Source organism: Electrona antarctica (genome assembly GCF_951216825.1).
Source record: "Electrona antarctica genome assembly, chromosome: 20".
In the NCBI taxonomy this organism is placed as follows: domain Eukaryota; kingdom Metazoa; phylum Chordata; class Actinopteri; order Myctophiformes; family Myctophidae; genus Electrona; species Electrona antarctica.
This window is the reverse complement of record NC_136801.1, coordinates 3,486,898-3,508,350: the sequence shown is the minus strand read 5'-3', so window position 1 is coordinate 3,508,350 and position 21,453 is coordinate 3,486,898. Positions and strand designations below refer to the sequence as shown.

Genomic DNA, 21,453 nt, shown 5'->3' with positions numbered 1-21,453 from the left:
AAAAAAATAAATCTCCATAATATTTTGTAAATAAAGATGTATTTAGCCCCATGTTCGAATGCCCCCGCCCCCCCCCCTGTAAAAAATAGCTAAAATCGCTAAAACAAAAGAACGCAGCAAATGAAAAAACCATGAACCTTAGTTGAAAAAAACTAAAGTTGTCCTTTAAGTTCATATTGAACGAAGGCATCACAGAGCCCCCCCCCCATGGATTGATTACCTTCTGCCAGTGTTTGACAAGAAAGCATGAGTGTTGCTGTGAGTGGAAATCTTCTGTTCTATGCATTTAATTCTTCTCATGCGTCTGTGCGGTTAAGGATACTGCTCGCTCTTCTGCTGGTGGTTGAGGTTGCGCAGGTTGACTATGATCTTCTCCAGGCCGTTCACCCACTGCTTCGCCTCCTCGCCGGAGGCTGCCAACAGGTCCAGGTTCTTCTTGCGGCCCTTGAAGATGATGGAGAAGCAGCGGTCCTCCACACTGGACTCTGTGTACTTCTGGAGGCCTTCGGACTGACGGCCTTTGCGCACCGAGTCAATGTCATCGATGGAAACTATGGTGGGAGAGAGAGAGTCCAAGGTTAATGTCGTTTCTGAATTCTGGTTTTCAAAGGATCAGCAAGTGCTATAATTGATTGTAATCATGTAACATTAGGCTTCAAAGATGGTGTTGTGGTGGGATTCTGGATCAATCAATAATTGAGTACCACAGACGAAAAACTGTCTAAGTCCAAATGTCATTCTGACCCCTCCACGAAAAGGCCTCGTTGTCCTGAACCCTTATCTATCATTTATACATTATGGATAAATAGTGTGGACTTGGACTGTTTTTTGTCTGTGGCATTCATTGATGAGGCAAATAAATGGCAGTCGAGACAATTATTCTCCGGTGGTGATGTTTATGCTTTATGTACATGATATCATGTGGAGAATTACAGTAACACTCATGTCAGTGTTATGCCAGTTCTGCCAAGAGAGCAGGGCAGAAATCATAGTTACTGTGGTTGTTCCAACTGGACAACCGACTCATAACAAGATCTATTAGGCCTAGTGGAGATAGCTTACAAATATCTATCAAATATCACAATGCATTATAAGTATCACAAGTAGTGGTAAAATATAAAGGTTAGATAAAATCATTTAACCCCCATATATTTTAATTAATTCATTAATATATATTTTTTATGTTCTCTTTTCACCTAAACATCATCATTGATGTTCATTGCAATGCCATTGCAAAGCCATTGGTCATAATATTTGCATATAAATACCCCCCAAAGAGGCTGAAATGCATACAAATAAAATATCTCTGGAATTTTTAACAATTTTTAACCTATGACCTTTGACCCTGAAAAGTAATTAAAATAACTTTTTTTGTGATCATTAGAATGTCTAGAACATGTTTTATTTATTGTTGTGAAAGATATCCCCCAAATGTAAATTATTAATTTATAATTTTTTTTACATAATTTCCTCTGATAAGTCCTAGTAGTAAAAAGTAGTAGTAAGGTTGAAATCTCTTTTTTGCAAGTAGAAATTAATCCGGGTTTTACAGGTTAAACCATATAGAACAGTTGGCCACAGCCTTCAACATGTTTGTACAATTGGGCAATAATAAAGAACACCTTACAATTCCAGCAGCCGTTGGGCCCTGGAAAAGGACTAAGGTATGCTACATTAGACAAGGCAATATCTATTGGCACCAGTATTCTTGCCAGGGGGACTCCCAGACCTTTCTATCTTATCTACAGGAAGTCTGTGTCTTTGTGGGTAGCTTGTTCATCTGTGAGGGACCCAGATACCATATTTTACCAGCTCTTGGTCAGTGGGCAGACTTTCAGTTAGTGTGGGTCTGTGAAGGGCAACGCTTGCAGAGACTCATTGAGTGATTGATTGATTGATTGAAATATTTATTAACAGTTTGCAGAATTACAGTACATTTCAAGCACAAACTCAATACAAAGACTGTTAACTGTGAGTGGACGACCCAATTAAGCATTACACTTGTTTACAAGAGGGTCCACCTTGTTCAATTCATCAAAACATTTAGAGACGTACAAATAGACACTTCTATATAGTCAAAGAACAGAACAGGAATTCATCATAAAGGAGGTAAAAAGGGAAAAGAAACATACAGTGAGGGGAAAAAGGGGTGGGGAGGGATTCAGATTTTACAGGGGCTAGTTTCGAATTGCAGCCGTCCATAGGTGCCCTTTGAGAGCGGTTTTGAAGGAGTCAAGGGATTCGCATGTCTTAATGACTGTTGGTAGGGAGTAAACTCTTTGATCAGCGTAACCTTGTTTTGACAATAAGGTTTGTAGTAGTTTTCCCTTTCTTTGATTATTCATTTTGCCACCACCACAGTTTAGCTGAAATATCAAAGACAGAACTGAACAACATGTGACCAGTGAGTGACCACGTTTTACTGCCATGGAACAGATCTGTAAGTGTAGGAGTCGGATAGAACAAAAACATGAGTGTCACGTTAAAGTATGAGACCTCGAGAGCCCCTTAAGGACTGCAAAGATATAATCTCTCTGCCATTTTGTTGTTGTCTGCTGAATACTCATTCTCTGGCAAACCACACACATTCCATGGAGATCTGGTTACTGCAATACTTTGATGCAGTCTAGGCCAACCTTTGATTCTCTTGCCTCATAAGTCGCCAATTTCTACACCTTATTTTCACTTACACAACTTTGCGTATCATCAGACAACCCGACACACTATCATACTGTACACTTGTTTAAAAGACAACATCAACAAACAGGACTTCAGTGCGCACACACACAGGCCCCACGTACACAACATGCTTTTGGGGGCCATGCAGCTCTATTGTTGAGCAGCTTAATGTACGGAAGAGAATGCCCACCCCGTTGGTGATGTAACCCACGGTCAATGGCAACAAACTCCCTTCTAACCTAAACCACCAAAGACTACAGGCTTAGCTCGGAGGCCATACGCTGTGCTTAGGTTACAGGCTACAGACAGTGTGTTTCAGACACACACGCCTTTGCCGCGCCTGCAGTGGAGTGTCATGTTCTACTATGACCATGAGTTGTTGTCAGGCTGCCTCAGAGCTATCTAGGGACAGCCTGCGCTCTGTGATAATAAGTTATGATGCGTCTGCTAAATACCAGTGGTGTACTGTAAAGTAACTACGTGCATTTACTCAAGTAATGTACTTAAGTACAACTTTGAGGTATTTTTCCTTTGAAGATTTTATTCACAGTATTTAGAATGGACTACATTTCAAACAGTCAATACAAAAACTGCTACAAGGATATGAAACCAGAAAAGTACTAAGACTTGTTTACAATCAGGGTCCTCCATTTTCAATTCATCAGAACATTTAAAGACGTACAAATAAACACTTCTATGAACACATTCACACTTGTGTGTGTGTGTGAAGTGAGGGGCGTTCTTATTGTCATACATCATAATGCATCACATTCCATGCTCGGCCAATCAAATGATCTCAAATTTGGTACACACAGACGCACAAAGCTGGACATGGGAGGGTCCCCTCAAAAAGGAAATCAACATATAGTTAAGTTAAAGAAAATCAACACTCATGAAGTGAGGGGCGCTCTCATCATACATCACTATTCCGTGCTAACGGACAGACACACATACTGTTACACACAACGATGTGCTTAACCCATTTTGACCTGAGATCAGATTCTAAAAATGTCTTCTACATATTTTCAAAAATAGCAGACCTACAAGCTCGTAGCGCGCCACTCGGTGGCGCGCTATGAGCTTGTAGATCTGCTATTTTTCAATAGCTAAAGCATAACATAATGCTAACACCAAAAGGGGTTCCCGCCCAAAATGGGTTAAACGTTTGTTTACATTTTTCAGTACTTTTACTTCCACTCCACTACATCTCAGAGGCAAACGTTATTATTTTACTCCACTACAATTATTCGAAAACTTTAGTTACTTTGTAGATTTTGATTATTATTATTACAAAACATACATTAACCACTTCAGCCCTACATTTTGGCCATTTGAAAATAGTCGATCTACAAGCTCACAATGCGTTGCATAATTTTCAAAAGATTTCTATTAAAAAAAAAAAAGTGTGAACATTTTCCACCACTGCTAAATAGTAAGTTGACCACAGGGTAAATTGGCTGGACCTCTGTCTTCAAAACACTGATGTGGGGGGGAGGGGAACAACCAAGGCTACTGTAAGTCATGTCGATTCAGCTGACTGCTGGTTGAACAAATGCCTCGGAAGCAACCAGTCAGAAGGGAGGCATTAGTTTTGTGTGTGTGTACGTGCACATATTGGGAAGTAAACAAACCATTGGAAGGAACTAAGAATTTTGTTGCAGTCTCGAGAGTATTGAAGTATTCCAATCTGCAGTCCAAGAGATGGACTGACCGGCCGCAGTCAGTGTCCAAGTCATGTCATGTCATGTGTGTCATGCAGGCATTGCTGAAATTCCAGATCAAATTGTTTTGCACAAAGAGAGCATTATGTTGGCCTGACAAACTTCACCCGACTGATTCTCAAACCACTCTCAATAATTAACACTGACAATGAGATGTTCTAACGGTAGCAGTGGAACAGGGGGTTAAATCAACGTGTTTGCGCATGTGGAACCCTTTGGCTTAACCTTTGATCTCCGGAGCTATCGTAGCATGAACTTCAAATACACCAGGACCACAATGCAAACAAGCCCCTAGAGCTTTTTGTCTTATCCTTTTTTTAACAATCATTGTAAATCGTACCTCTGTACTAATTGCAAACAATGATAAATATTCAATCAATGAAAGGTGCTACGATATAATCAAAATTGTGTACTGCTGGAACCTTTGAAGTGCAGATAATGTCTTCAATTTAACCCTGAGGTCGATTCTACAAATACCTTCTAAATCAGTAGTTCTCACGCTTTTAAGATTTTGCAAAAAATATCAGATGTAGAAGCTCGCATTTTGAATAGCTAAAATTAACGCTAAAATCTAAAATGGCCCAGATGCTTTAATATGGTTAAACAAGCGGTTATATAGGAACTAAATACTGTAAGTATAGGCCTATAAAACAGACTATAAACTATATTGTCAGAATGTAGAAATCTGCCTTTGACGGATCCAAGACGACAAACGGCATAATTATACCAGTCCGAAAACCATGTCAGACTTTAACGCAAGTCAGAAAGAATATCATAAGAACACGAGTAATAACATAACAGAGCTTCAAATACACATTCCACAACATTAGTCACACAATAGACTCCATGTTTACTTTAGGAATTCAACAAAGAAATGTGGGATTTGCATACGGTATGTGTGCTTTAATCTTGTCTACGTCAGACAACAGTAATGCAACTGCCATGCGGAACCCTTCCATGTCCAAAATCTTTTGTGTTCCAATGTACTCAACGTAGATATTATCTACCTTTATAACACTTTCAACCTGGCTGCCCTAACTTGGCATGTCAGTATAAGAGAAATGTTTCAGAAATGTTCAGATTTGTTCAAAAATAGGAAAGATAACGTTGATATGCGTCACAGGCACAGCAATATGCTACTTTATGCTACTTTAGCACAATGCTGTCATACAATGAAATATAAAATGGGGCTTAGCTGGTTCAAACATGTGGGTCGGGGGGATCCCCACATGATTTTTTTGGGGGTCCCCAGATGACAGTAAAGTGACAATTTAACCAATTTTGACCTGAGATCAGATTCTAAAAATGTCTTCTACATCCTGACAGTTTTCTGAAAAAGCTATGTTTCTATGTCAGTCGTTCTTCGATTTTTCAAAAATAGCAGACCTATAAACCTACAAGCTCGTCGAGTGGCGCGCTATGAGCTTGTATATCTGCTAACACCAAAAGCGGTTCATAACAAAGAACACCCTTGAGTGTAATATTGCAATTATGCAACAGTTACCCTTAAAACTAAGATAATAACTTATATTTAATAACTAAAAATATAATTTATTTAATGACAGATTAGCAGCCACTACGACCACAAATGTCCCAAGAAACTCGCTAGCCTAGCAACCCAGTCTGCTGCACTCTGGGAGAACAGAGCAGCTGATTTCTCTGTTTTGATGAGGTGTTCCTATACTGTTGTTTTTTAGCACGGCTAAGAATGCTGTTTCAACCAACCAAGATTGCTTCCTCAAAACGACCTGTTGTATAAATGTGATTATTTCATGGGGATCACGGCCAGAAAAGGTTGAGAACCAACTGAAGCTAAAGAATGACCAATAGCATTACTGTAAACCACTTAAAGTAAATCACTGTAATCACAGGTCAAACGGAACGACTTGAATCTGACCCAAGCAAAAAAGAGTGAATTACAAGGGAGGTGTGTGTCATTAGAGAGAGATGTGAGTGGCTTCAACAGTACAGAGAGTTGGACAGTGTCTGGGACGACATAAGGCCTATCTCATGTGACCCATAGGCACACTCACACACTCATGTCTTTTTATGTGTGTTTGTTTGTGCACGCCCATGACTGTGTATACAAGCTGAATGTCCAGCATGTCCTCCTGAACACCAGCTGGCCGTTTGAAAACAAAAACAGACCAATACCGTAATAAACTCCATGGTCTTCTTGATAAAGATTTGAATGCTGTGTGTGCAGTGAGTGAGTGAGTGCCTCATAGTGGAGTTAATTATACTGCCCTGCTGCCCATATGACATGTAGTGAAGTGTCTCATTTTGCTGACGTTTAATTTAGTTTAGAATGCATTGGATTAATTAACCCATTTATACCTAAGTTCGATTCTACAAATGTCTTCTAAAACATGACTATGTTTCTATGTCAGTGGTGCTCAAACTATTTCATTTCAAGGACCCCCCAATATCATATGTAATTGGCTGCCAACCCCTATCTGAAAATATGTAGTAACGGGGACCCCCCCCAGAAGCATTTTCACGATTTTTCAAAAATAGCAGACCTACAAGCTCGTAGCACGGCACTCGGTGCCGCGCTATGAGCTTGTAGGTCTGCTATATGTCAATAGCTAAAGCACAACATAATGCTCAAAACACCAAAAGGGGTTCCCGCCCAAAATGGGTTAAAGATGATATTCCGTGCGTTCCGTGTGTCAACCCAGTGGGTTTTTAATTAGGACATGCTTAGGTTACTTTGTATTAATTAAAGATGATATGCTGTGCGTAATTCCGTGGCGTGTCTCAAGCCAGTGGGTTTTTAGGGCATGCTAAGGTTACTTTGGCTGAAGTAAACACACACGGCAGCGTAGGAACACAACACGGATTGCGTTGTGCAAAATAACATGTGCCAGCCGCCAGACCTCATTCTCTAAACTCTACCTCATTGCCGACGCACTTGAAAGCCACGATTTCAAGCCCACAGGAAGACAATAAAATGGGCAGCTGACCTCCTCCATCGAGGAAATGCCAATGAAATCGGCACGGTTCGGTTTCCTCCCTCTGTCTGTCCGACCCCGTCCCATCCCAAACCCCAGTATAACATGTCTGCCAGCAGTAAACAACAGCACTGCACCCATGTCTATTCACACAGCCAGGCCACAGCTGTTTGCATTCCACTATACAGCTGTGTGTGTGTGTGAGAATAATGTGACTGTGTGTCTTGCCTCCCTCCTCCCTAGAGAAGAGAAGACACTGTGCACCCACCACCTCCCTCCTCTCTAGAGAAGACACTGTGCACCCACCACCTCCCTCCTCTCTAGAGAAGACACTGTGCACCCACCACCTCCCTCCTCCCTAGAGAAGACACTGTGCACCCACCACCTCCCTCCTCTCTATAGAAGACACTGTGCACCCACCACCTCCCTCCTCTCTAGAGAAGACACTGTGCACCCACCACCTCCCTCCTCCCTAGAGGAGACACTGTGCACCCACCACCTCCCTCCTCCCTAGAGAAGACACTGTGCACCCACCACCTCCCTCCTCTCTAGAGAAGACACTGTGCACCCACCACCTCCCTCCTCCCTAGAGGAGACACTGTGCACCCACCACCTCCCTCCTCCCTAGAGGAGACACTGTGCACCCACCACCTCCCTCCTCCCTAGAGAAGACACCCACCACTGCACACAAAACAAAGGTGGAACCTGAGCTACCGTATTACTTTCTATCGACAATGCTCACTGTAGCAAGACAAACGGAGACGAATACTTCCCACAGATTACAATCACCATTAGGAGAGTTTGAAAACATCACTAATGACAAAAAAACAAACTCCCGATTTGTGCTGCTGGGTGAACCTGGGTGAAGTACAACAATGTGGAAACATGGCATTTTGTGAGCTGCTGTGACGGGAGAAGCATTTGTGGAGTATAACGACACAAAGGACTAGTAATGATATGTTGTGCACCCAGACACTATCTGCACCGACACCCTTGCTATCGGTACATAGAGCTACTGTGTACAGACAAACAGAGCACCTTTAACCCATTAAGACCTGAGGCTCATTCTACAAATGTGACTAAATTTGACTGAGGGACTGCCATTGGATTTTTTTGAATTTTCGTTTTTTTCATGTCGTATGGAAGTAGGGAATCATAGCTTCAAATTGACATATTGGTTGTTCAGTTTGACCCACCAGTTTTGGAGATATGGCTTATAGAGTAATGTCTTGCAGAAAACAGCGAGTTGAGAAAACAGCCTTGAAATGTTCACTTCTGTGGTCTAACATTACACCTAGCTACATGTTTAAGCATTTATTTCATATTTACATGTCAATTTCAGCTCTGACACGTATTTCAGACATGCTCTAGTATGTGAAGAGTCTGCCTGTGCTATTAACTCATTTTGGGGAAAAAATTATGTTTTTCTCCTCTGGTGAAAAGCTGTAATTTGCGTGATGGTAAGCTCTCAGTCAAATCTGGTCACAAATGCTGGCCACCACCCCAGAAGAGATGTATGTAAAAGAAGAAACAAAATAGCAGATGTTGCATGCTTGTAGATCTACTATTTTTGAATAGCCAACGCTACAAATCTAAAATGACACCGATTTTTTTTTAATGGGTTCAATACATTTCAAAAACTGCTGCTGGATTGAGGATATCCCCCTGTAGTAGCGGCAGCATTATTTAGTGGCTTGGTGGGGATACAGCTGCACCATGTGGCCCGCAGGAGATAAACGGTCTGTCTCCTGATAGGGAAGATCTTCCTGTGTGTGTGTGTGTGTGTGTGTGTGTGTGTGTGTGTGTGTGTGTGTGTGTGTGTGTGTGTGTGTGTGTGTGTGTGTGTGTGTGTGTGTGTGTGTGTGTGTGTGTGTGTGTGTGTGTGTGTGTGTGTGTGTGTGTGTGTGTGTGTGTGTGTGTGTGTGTGTGTGTGTGTGTGTGTGTGTGTGTGTGTGTGTGTGTGTGTGTGTGTGTGTGTGTCAGGCTAGCTGGAGTTCACGCCGGTATTTTCCACTTTGACTTTGGCCTCACTATCTGTGAATTGCTTTTGTTTCCATTACACGTCCACCCAAAACCTCTTGATTATTGGCGGGGTTAAGGTTAACCCATTTAGGCCTGACGTCGAAATTTAAAAAATGTATTTTTTTTCCTGAAAAACCTAATGTTTCTATATCAGTGATTCTCAATATTTCAAAATATGTTGTTCCAGGGACACCCCAGAAGCAAAGATTTGAGTTAAAAACTGAAACTCAAAATTTTCACGATTTCTCAAAAATAGCAGACCTACAAGTTATGAGCTTGTAGATCTGCTATTTTTCAATAGCTAAAGCATAACATAAGTTAAAACACCAAGGGGTCCCGCCCAAAATGGGTTAACGGGTGTGTTGAGAAGCAAGAGAATCCATTGTTGTTCAGCTTAAACAGAAAACGGTAAAGCATCGAAGAGGCCACAAAGCTAGACACAAGGATCACAAAGCTAAAAGGCTAAAATGCAGTAGTAGGGTCTTCCTCTCCCCTCTCCATCCTTTTCTTGCACCATTACGCTTGAACTGTACCTACAGTATACCTAATCTGCTGTACAGAATATTATGCTGTGAAGTTGTTTACACAAAGTTGGGTGTCAGCTACTGGAAAATAATGCTATTGTTATTTATGCTGCTGCAAGGAAGCCAAACAAAAACAGGTTTTACTCTTTCTTATGTACCTGTACACCAGTAAGACGCCAGATCTTAGCAGATCTGATAGCAGATCTGATAGCAGACCTACAAGCTCAGCGCGCCACAGTGGCGCGCTATGAGCTTGTAGATCTGCTATTTTTCAATAGCTAAAGCATAACATAATGCTAACACCAAAAGGGGTTCCCGCCCAAAATGGGTTAAGGCGACGGGCGACCGAAGGGCTGACGCACTGTACCGGAATAATGTCACTTCATTATGTCAGCACTGTCATAGAAGTTTCATTTTAAATTGTCTCATATAAGCAGGGGTGCACATAATTATTTTGGGCTAGTTCTCTCAAAGGAGCACCTGGACATGTAAGTTGGTGCGCACGGTCGGGGGGGGGGGGGGGGAGTACAACCTTGAACCTTGAGCAGATCCCAAAACTGAATTGGCTGTGACTGTGGCTGTATTGAACCGTAGCGTGACTGTATTGAACCGTGCGTGACTGTATTGAACCGTAGCGTGACTGTATTGAACCGTGCGTGACTGTATTGAACCGTGCGTGACTGTATTGAACCGTAGCGTGACTGTATTGAACCGTAGCGTGACTGTATTGAACCGTAGCGTGACTGTATTGAACCGTGCGTGGCTGTATTGAACCGTGCGTGGCTGTATTGAACCGTGCGTGGCTGTATTGAACCGTGCGTGGCTGTATTGAACCGTGCGTGGCTGTATTGAACCGTGCGTGGCTGTATTGAACCGTAGTGTAACTGTATTGAACCGTAGTGTGACTGTATTGAACCGCAGCGTGAGACACTCACAGGTCTGGTTGCTCTTGAAGGTCTTGTGGGACTCGTGCCACATGGTCTTGCAGTCCTCCTGCAGTTTGTAGAAGCGGTTCTTCTTCCAGGAGGTGGTGCGGATCTTGACCAGCTCCCCGCCCACCAGCAGAAACTGGAGGTCTGCATCGCCTTCCAGACCTGAGGGTTCACACAGAGTAGAACAGGGTGAAACAGACCCTTCCAGACCTGAAGGGTTCACACAGAGTAGAACAGGGTGAAACAGACCTGATGGTTCACACAGAGTAGAACAGGGTTCACACAGAGTAGAACAGGGTTCACACAGAGTAGAACAGGGTGAAACAGACCCTTCCAGACCTGAGGTTCACACAGAGTAGAACAGGGTGAAACAGACCCTTCCAGACCTGAAGGGTTCACACAGAGTAGAACAGGGTGAAACAGACCCTTCCAGACCAGAGGGTTGTTCACACAGAGTAGAACAGGGTGAAACAGACCCTTCCAGACCTGAGGTTCACACAGAGTAGAACAGGGTGAAACAGACCAGAGGGTTGTTCACACAGAGTAGAACAGGGTGAAACAGACCCTTCCAGACCTGAGGGTTGTTCACACAGAGTAGAACAGGGTGAAACAGACCCTTCCAGACCGGAGGGGTTCACACAGAGTAGAACAGGGTGAAACAGACCCTTCCAGACCTGAAGGGTTCACACAGAGTAGAACAGGGTGAAACAGACCCTTCCAGACCTGAGGTTTCACACAGAGTAGAACAGGGTGAAACAGACCCTTCCAGACCTGAGGTTTCACACAGAGTAGAACAGGGTGAAACAGACCCTTCCAGACCTGAGGGTTCACACAGAGTAGAACAGGGTGAAACAGACCCTTCCAGACCTGAAGGTTCACACAGAGTAGAACAGGGTGAAACAGACCTGAGGGTTCACACAGAGTAGAACAGGGTTCACACAGAGTAGAACAGGGTGAAACAGACCTGAGGGTTAACACAGAGTAGAACAGGGTTCACACAGAGTAGAACAGGGTGAAACAGACCTGAGGGTTAACACAGAGTAGAACAGGGTTCACACAGAGTAGAACAGGGTGAAACAGACCCTTCCAGACCTGAAGGTTCACACAGAGTAGAACAGGGTGAAACAGACCCTTCCAGACCTGAAGGTTCACACAGAGTAGAACAGGGTGAAACAGACCCTTCCAGACCTGGGGGTTCACACAGAGTAGAACAGGGTGAAACAGACCCTTCCAGACCTGAGGGTTCACACAGAGTAGAACAGGGTGAAACAGACCCTTCCAGACCTGGGGGTTCACACAGAGTAGAACAGGGTGGAACAGAGGCCTTGTTGCTTTGGCTTATTCATCTATTCTTCTACAGGGCCTCCGGCGTTTGCTCGAGACTCACAGAGAGGACAGAGGTTAACCAATTCTGGGCGGGAACCCCTTTTGGTGTTAGCATTATGTTATGCTTTAGCTATTGAAAAATAGCAGATCTACAAGCTCATAGCGCGCCACCGAGTGGCGCGCTACGAGCTTGTAGGTCTGCTATTTTTGAAAAATCGAAGAACGACGAACATAGAAATATAGCTTTTTCCGAAAACTGTCAGGATGTAGAAGACATTTTTAGAAACTGATCTCGGGTCAAAATGGGTTAATAGATACAGTAGAGCACAAGTAGGGTCCAGGGACCCACAGGGGTCCTTGAGGGGGTTCCAAATGTACCCTTACAGATCTGTAACTCTGAGTGTACAAAATGGAACAAGGTTCCATTTGCACACTCAGTTATGGCGGTCTCTTAAGTTGAAAGTATGGGGACTACTGTAGTGGGAGGAGCGTAAGTACAGTTGAAATCACAACAGGTCATGTAAACGAAAGTATTTTAGTATTTCCTTAGGTATCTCTATCCCACTGAGCAATAGTCTGCTATTAGACGTCCATCATGGGTTATAACCTTAGAGTATATATGAATAGAGACGGCACCCGGAGGAAACCCTGAGGAGAAATGGACATAGTGGCCGAATTTGGCATTGCAGCGTGGGCCCAAACACATGAACGCGGTCAACGCGTTGGTCCGTTGACTATCGTTGTGCACGTTCACGATGACACGTGAACGCGTGCAATGATAGTCAACGGCACAGCGCGTTCATGTGTTTGGGGCAAATCCATCCCAGAATGCACTCTGTTCCTACTTCCTACCCGGAAGCAAGGACTGTCTAAAGAGGACGAGACGCGAAGACCGTACGGGCGACGCCATGTTGCTTATGGAAGGAAAGAAACATGCACAGTTGAGACCAAGGAAGATGAACGCGGAAGTGTTGGCTGCATGAGCCCATTGCGCATGTTTCTTTCCTTCCATGGAGCACCATAAGCAACATGGCGCCGCCCGTACGGTCTTCGCGTCTCGTCCTCTTTAGACAGTCCTTGCCCGGAAGGAGGAGTGAAATCGCCTCATGCGCTTTAGAGCAACTTAATGCAAGTGGATGGGAGGAGAACTCGGGTGCCGTCTCTATTCATATATACTCTAAGGTTATAACTGGTCGAAAAACGAATGTTTCTTTTTTTAGCACGTTGATCAGAATCTTTCTATTCTTTGATTATCCGCCAGACACAGAGGAACACTTCTTTCACATGCTTAAGTTGGTATATACTCCACAGGATGGATGCAGGAGGTACTAGGGGACAGCTGGGAACCTCAATGTGAAATTGGCTAGCCCAATTTGTAAAAAGAAAATTAAGTAATGCTATTATTGTACAAAAACATATTCAACCCTGTTCTGTTGAATAATACTGTCCATGCCTAACAGGAACAAACCTTTCAGTATTACCCGTATTGCTTCCAAGATCATGGGACTTCCTACACCCACACTTTCTGATCCAGAATTTGACTGGTTATACAGGTTTTGTAGCAATTGTAGACATGTTCTACCTTAATTGTTGAATATTTAAGCATGAAACAAAAACATTTTCCAAATATTAAAGATTTCTACATTTTCGACAAAATAGCCAATTTGACATCAAGGTGCCCAGATGTCCTCAGTGCCCACCTATGCTGTTATCCACACAGGACAATATTGACCTGTGGATATTCTGTGCCTGTACTAGAGCGAGCGGGTCATGTTGCCAGATGGGAAATGTAATGTTAAATGAATAAATGATCACATGGGAGTCTTACATTTTGCTGCATGGAAGTAGGCAACTTCCTGGACCTTACTCAAATAAAGGCCTGTTATACAGATCATGTAAACTTGTATTACCAATTGGCGAAAGCAATGCTGGTGTGTGAGGAGTTGGACTTCAACCTCAGAGTGTATCAGACACGATGGACCGGGGTAGTTAACCTCTGATAACCTGTTTGTTGTATGATGGACCGGGGTAGTAAACCTCTGATAACCTGTTTGTTGTATGATGGACCGGGGTAGTAAACCTCTGATAACCTGTTTGTTGTATGATGGACTGGGATCAGTAATCTTCTGATAACCTGTTTGTTGTATGATGGACCGGGATCAGTCATTTTCTGATAACCTGTTTGTTGTATGATGGACTGGGATCAGTAATTTTCTGATAACCCGGCGTTTGTTGTGTTCAAAGAGGATACAGTAGCAGCATAATGCTTTGTGTGTAAACTTGACATGTTCCTTCACTCAGTCTGCTGAAAAATGGCACAGCAGCTGGGCTGGTTCCCGTGGACACACACATTAAAAAGAGGCAAAGCCATTTAAAAAGAGGCAACGCCATTTAAAAACGTTAAAAACCAGAGAGAGAGAGAGAACAGACGACATTGGCAAAAAAGAAAATGCTGATGCATTCAAAGTGCAAAATAGATACAGTACTATTCAAAAGTGCTATTCATCTCAAGATGTTTATTTGGGGACAGTATATAGTGAATGTTCAGGGTTGAGAAAGAAACTGTTCAGCTCCTGAACCTCTTATCAGATGGCAGGAGTTCAAAGAGAGGTGAGAGGAGGCGTTCATTCTGTTCATTCTGTATGACACATAAGTCTGTGTACTGTATGTCACATAACTCAACTCAACTTTATTTATATAGCACATTTTACATGACCAGGTCAACCAAAGTGCTGTACAGGTTCAGAAGCAAAAACAATACAATATAAACAGGCATTTAAAACATGAAAACAAACAAAAATATACAATATAAGCAGGCAATACAAAGGAGCAAACAAAGCAGACTATTGCACTAGTGAAGGGAACAGGGCTACTTCAACTGTCGTTAAAAGCCAGGGAGAAGAAGTGGGTTTTAAGCAAAGATTTAAAAGTTATGATGGACTGGGCAGCTCTGATGTGAAAGGGCAAAGTGTTCCAGAGCCTGGGGGCAGCCGCCGCGAAGGCTCCATCACCCTTGGATCTTTTGTTGGTCACTCTCACATAAGGGGGGAGAAGGATAGACGACCTGTATTTTGAATGCCTCCCAAGTAGATAAGATATAGGCCTACAATCACATAGCTTTTCTCCATATAGCTTTTCTCAATCCGTGTTATGAAAAGCCAAACCGGATCCTGAATCGGCAGCAAGGGAATTTAGTGAATTCATTCACTTAATTGTGAAATGGCGAAATAATCATACTTTTGGGCATTTTTGTCATTATTGGTGATCATACAATGTACAAGGGGTCAAATTATCATACAAGCTCTCAATTTGTAATATATATATTTTTTTACTGGTATCACTCACTGGTCAGTCAGTGGTCAGATTTTACATCTCCGCCAATCGGCCCGTGACATCATCGCCCATAGGTAAATTCGCAAAAGCGGTCAGGAGGTGCACGGCACGCACATCCCAACATTTCAACGGGTGCTGGATCAAAAATGGATACAAAGAGAAGGTCTGCACACTGTCCTATGGCCACACTGTCATTTGGCCTATGGCCTTTGTCAGGTGTCAGGTGTATATGGCCTGTGTCAGGTGTCAGGTGTACTGAAGTGAACAGTGTGTAAAAAGGCAGATACATAATGGGAATAGTGGGCAGATCCCAGTCTGATCTGTGATCAGTTCCATGATGGAACTGAATAGCACCCATCAGACCCGCTCTAGTGATTTCTTAAGGCTCAAGGTTCCTCAGACCCAGACAGAGTTGGGCAAGACAGCTTTTTCTGTCAATGGCCCAACTTCATGGAATGAACTCCAAAACTCTTTAAAACTGAGCTCCCTGCCATCCTTCGGTCAGTTCAAACTGAGCTCCCTGCCATCCTTCGGTCAGTTCAAACTGAGCTCCCTGCCATCCTTCGGTCAGTTCAAACTGAGCTCCCTGCCATCCTTCGGTCAGTTCAAACTGAGCTCCCTGCCGTCCTTAGGTCAGTTCAAAGGAATGCTCCAGAACATTTTTCACCGTGATGCTCCTGCTTCAATTGATCTATTTTACTGATGGTTGTTCTGTATAAAGTTCCTTTGTAATTTACCCTGATTTATAATGTGTTTTTGATGTAAAAGAAAAAGAGAAAGAAAGTTCCAACTCCAAATTGGGCTGTTGTCCTCGGGCGTCTCCATTCATGGACTGATGTGAGCTGAGCTCTGCCCACTATTCCATTTATATACCTGCCTATTTATGCATTGTTCAGCACACCTGACTGAGGCCATCACATCGCCAGGCGTTTTACAGAGGAAGCAGACCCAAAAATAAAATGGCACCATTCTATAGACAAATTCACAGAGGCTTGCCTGGGTGCGGCCAGCACTGATTAGCTACACCTGGCCTACGGAGCACCTGCTCCATGGAATACACCTCAGTAATGGCCGCGCCCAGGGCACCCCTCTGTGAATTTGTCTATAGTGAGTATCAGATGTGTGGATGTGGTTGAAGAGTGGTGAAATGCTATTCTTAGCAGTTATTCTTGTCTTGGCTTTAGATATTCTGTATAATGTACAGCAGTGGTTCTCAAAGTGGGGTAGCCTGTGAGCTTGTAGAGCTGCTTGATCTACAAAACATGAGACAAATGGAGATATTTTTGAAACATTTTAACAGAAATCCTGTATGGGGCTCCTGCCACAAACATATTTCCAGATGGGGGTCCACTCCGCGGCCACGCACACATTAACCCATTTTGGGCGGGAACCCCTTTTGGTGTTAGCATTATGTTATGCTTTAGCTATTGAAAAATAGCAGATCTACAAGCTCACCTGCTATTTTTGAAAAATCGTAGAACGACTGACATAGAAACATAGCTTTTTCAGAAAACTGTCAGGATGTAGAAGACATTTTTAGAATCTGATCTCAGGTCAAAATGGGTTCATCTGCCGGTGGTTTGAGAACCACTGATGCACAGCCTGTGTAGCAGGGTGACAGGATTATCATTCAGGTGGTGCAATTTGATCATGGTGCTCAGAGCGGGGTGTGATACAGTACATATGCTGGAAGGATGATTCATATCTCACCAACCACTTTGTATGAAGTCACCATGATCTCAAAAGGCACTTTACTGTCGGCTGGCCCTTCCCATGCTGTGATAAAGCTACTTGTATTGTCTCCACCAGGCCGAAGGCATGGGGAGAGATATGTTGTGTGTGTGTGTCTGTGTGCGTGCGTGCCCGTCCGTCCGTTACCAGCTAATCTCCGGCACCGTTGATATTACTCCTCCAGATTCTGTCCAAAAATCCCGTAAATCGTTACACAGTATCTCTATAGTCATGTGTATAAGACAGATCTGTCCGATATTTCATATTCCATCCTAATTGGCTAACATTGGCTTTCAATGTTTGCAGGATTGGCCCGTTTTGAACAAAGAGCCTCAGCGTGCAATTTACGTGAAATCTTTCACAGACTTTCCTACTAGGCTGAGGAATACATCCCACCCTTTTCACATTGGCCTGTTATAGCGCCACCAATAGGTGGATTTTGGCAAAACACATTTTTGGAACAAAATGCCTCAAATCATCCAATTGCCATCCAAGGCGTAAGAAGAAATGGCACCCTTTTCACATTGGCCTATTATAGCGCCACCAGGAGGCCACAACCTGACCTGGTGAAGACCTGTGCCCTAAGGGGCATTTTTGTGTGTGTGTGTGTGTGTGTGTGTGTGTGTGTGTGTGTGTGTGTGTGTGTGTGTGTGTGTGTGTGTGTGTGTGTGTGTGTGTGTGTGTGTGTGTGTGTGTGTGTGTGTGTGTGTGTGTGTGTGTGTGTGTGTGTGTGTGTGTGTGTGTGTGTGTGTGTGTGTGCATTCCGTTCACAGCTGAATGGAACGTTGAGTCAGACGAGGGCAGGGCTCAGTCATGAGCAGAACCTAGCCCGTGAATCTAACACAAAACACTTGGGAGTCGCGCTAAATATTTTCCTCTCATTCTCGCCACTCAAGTGAGAATACAGAGTTAGGCAGGGCTGCTCAGTAAGGAACCCACATTTGAGTCTGTAAACAACAGAGTACCCAGTGCAGTGTGTCCACTACATTTCTGTTGTGCTCCGACCTTGTCACGGGTGTGGGCAGCGCCACAACATTACAGACATTTTTACAAGGTCTTGCCACGGACTCACAGAGGTTGTTTATGTTTCTCTGGCCGTGCAGCGAGGAGGAGGAGGAGGAGGAGGAACTGAACAAAGCATTCATCGCCGCGACGCTGCCTCTGCAAAAACCTGGGTTTTTGGTTTGGGGCCTGAATTCCCTGCGTGCGGTGTGGTAACGTGCACGTCAGCGTGGTAACGTGCACGTCACTATGCAAATGCTTCATCACGTAACGCTGTGGTTCTCATGGGATGTGAGAGTGTAGGTCTAGCCAACAAAAGCAACTCGGGACTCCTGAATTGCGACTCCTGAATTGCTCTATCTATCTTAACATCAGGGTCTTGAGCTCTGCAGCGTTGTTAGCTCCCGCACCGCAGTGCTTCTACATATAGGTGGCGCACTTCTTGCCTCTCCTGGCTTTGCCCTGGGTTGGCTCTTGTCTCCCATTGGCCCCTTTTACACCGGTTCAGTTCTTTTTGGTTCTTAGTCCAAGAGCCAGAGCTCCAAAATTGGAACGTTAATTATGAATTGAGTGTTCAAAACCATATATTAAATTGTTATCACCGTGAAACTTCCCCAGTTGATTACTTACACAAAGACAATGATTTATTGTATTACAAATCTTAAAATTTGAAATATGCAAATTAGGCATTATTTAGGAAAAGATAATAATATAAAGGAAAAAAATTAAATATGAAAAAGCTACTACTGTGCAAGGGTTATCATAATTAATTTACTTATATTCATGGCTTTGCCCACTCAATTCATAATTAACATTCCAATTTTGGAGGTCTGGCTCATGCACTAAAAATTGGTTCTGAACTGAACCGGTTCCCAACCAGTGGAAAAGGGGTCATAGTGTCAGATTGCTTGCCACTGGTTCTGGGTGCCTGACTCAGTGCCCTGCCAGCCAGTGGTTCTCAAAGTGCGGTCAGCGGACCCCCAGGGGGTCCTTGAGGGCGTTCCAGGGGACTCCCCAGCGAAATTTGTTACCCCATTTTGGGTGAGAACCCCTTTTGGTGTTAGCATTATGTTGTGCTTTAGCTATTGAAAAATAGCAGATCTACAAGCTCATAGCGCGCCACTGTGGCGCGCTACGAGCTTGTAGGTCTGCTATTTTTTTTAAATCGAAGAACGACTGACATAGAAACATGAAATGAAATGATTACTATATTTACCCAGGGTATCTGGGCTAAGCTCAAGAACTTGTTTCCAGCCAGGCCCTGCTCATAGAACATTTCATCGTAGTGGTTCAATGCCTTGTTCAAGGGCACTTCAGCGGTGGTAATTTTAACGTGACGGACCGCTGATTCGAACTGGCGACCTTCCGGTATCAAGACCGCTCCGCAATCCGTTCGGCCACCACTGCCACATAGCTTTTTCAGAAAACTGTCAGGATGTAGAAGACATTTTTAGAATCTGATCTCAGGTCAAAATGTGTTAAAGGGATTATCATTATCAGTGTGTATTTTCTACAGTATCTTGAAAATAATGTGAACATTTTGGGACATTTTGAGTCTGAGTCAGGGGTCCATGGATTACTTTGGGGGTCCTTGACATGAAAATGTTTGAGAACCACTGACCTCAGTGTGACCAGGAGTAAACGGTGTGTCATCTTTAAGCTCTTAAGCAGAAAACGATGTGACAGAAAAGGCAATATGACGACGTGTCAGTAGATAGAGACCAGACCGCGCACTGGAATATGCTCCAAAGGTAATGGGTTTGTTAGTTACCACCAAAAATGTGACGACGTCACGTGTCGGTTTGACTTACTTTCTTTAGTGACTAAGAGCCAGCTGGCTCTTAGTCAGTAATTGGGGCAGCGGTGGCCTAAAGCATGGGTTGGAGTTCAAGAAATTCAACAGAAAAAGGGAGTTAGAATCTCAAGAAGGGGGAAGTGCACCGGATTGTCTGGTTGAGTCATTTAGGATATTTTACCAGTAGTAGTCAACGGTTGAGAAACAGTGGGATGTATACACATAGGATGCATAGCAAGTGTTAACTTACAAAAGCACTAATCTTATAGCCCATATCCCCACCCAACACAATAGTGGTCCCCAGGTTGATTCTAAGTCAGGTGGTGGTCCCCAGGTTGATTCTAAGTCAGGGTGGTGGTCCCCAGGTTGATTCTAAGTCAGGGTGGTGGTCCCCAGGTTGATTCTAAGTCAGGGTGGTGGTCCCCAGGTTGATTCTAAGTCAGGGTGGTGGTCCCCAGGTTGATTCTAAGTCAGGGTGGTGGTCCCCAGGTTGATTCTAAGTCAGGGTGGTGGTCCCCAGGTTGATTCTAAGTCAGGGTGGTGGTCCCCAGGTTGATTCTAAGTCAGGGTGGTGGTCCCTGGTTCACAATCAGTTGAAAATCCCTGGCCTAAAGGTTAGAGGAGCGTTTTTGTTATTGTTTGGATGTGAAAAAAAAAATATGTGTTGCTCTTCTATTTGTTGTTAATAATATGAACATGTCAACCATGGAAATGTTTTGGGAACATTGACCCCTCTCTGCAAATCACATGTGTTTGAAAGGAGCAGATGATTTCCTGTTCCTCTTTAATGCTTAGTAATCAGTTTTCAACGACATTGAAGGAAGAGAAAAGGTCCTGAGCGTCACCCTGTTGAATTTACAGGCCTGTCACAATCATTATATAATCGCAATTATTTGTATTGTCGTATGGGGGCGGGAGTGGCTCAGTGCCCAGTAGAGCAGCCGGATATGAATGGGTGAATGTAATGCACAATCTATGTAAAGCGCTTTGGATAAAAGCACTAGGCTATATAAATGCACTATTTACCATTTATCGTCATATATCCATCATAAACAACAATTTCCTTGTTACTAGCGATGTATGGATACCAACACCTACAGCTTGCATATGGGTCGAGTACTGATGCAGTCATAACATGACATAATACCAAATCATTTGTACACTGAGTTATGGGGATCCTTGAAATTAAAATGTTTGCGAACCACTGATCTAGGAATAGAAAAAAATGCCATTGGTAAAGAAATATTGTAAATAGTACAGTAAACGTATTAAACAGTAGTGCATTGTTGAGTCAAAACTCAGTAATGGAGCCTTTGCTTGGAATCTCAAAAAACTACCCTTCCCAGAGTGCAACACAAAAGATGGCCGCTGCTCATTAGGAGCACCTGGAGACTATAAAAGGCCATTCAAAAAAGTTCTTTCAGGAGTTCAGCA

The 21,453-nt window shown here is 43.5% G+C and overlaps 1 protein-coding gene across 1 annotated transcript in view; it reads right to left on the bottom strand.

Moving 5' to 3' along the window:
• The window catches only part of plcd1a (phospholipase C, delta 1a), a 49,144-nt gene that overhangs the window by 24,982 nt on the left and 2,709 nt on the right, over positions 1–21,453 (bottom strand). Inside the window, exons 2-3 of the mRNA XM_079489220.1 lie at positions 10,836–10,994; positions 323–551 (exon numbers count right to left, since the gene is read on the bottom strand). Coding sequence (XP_079345346.1) covers positions 323–551; positions 10,836–10,994 — 388 coding nt within the window. The remainder of the gene's footprint in view (positions 1–322; positions 552–10,835; positions 10,995–21,453) is intronic.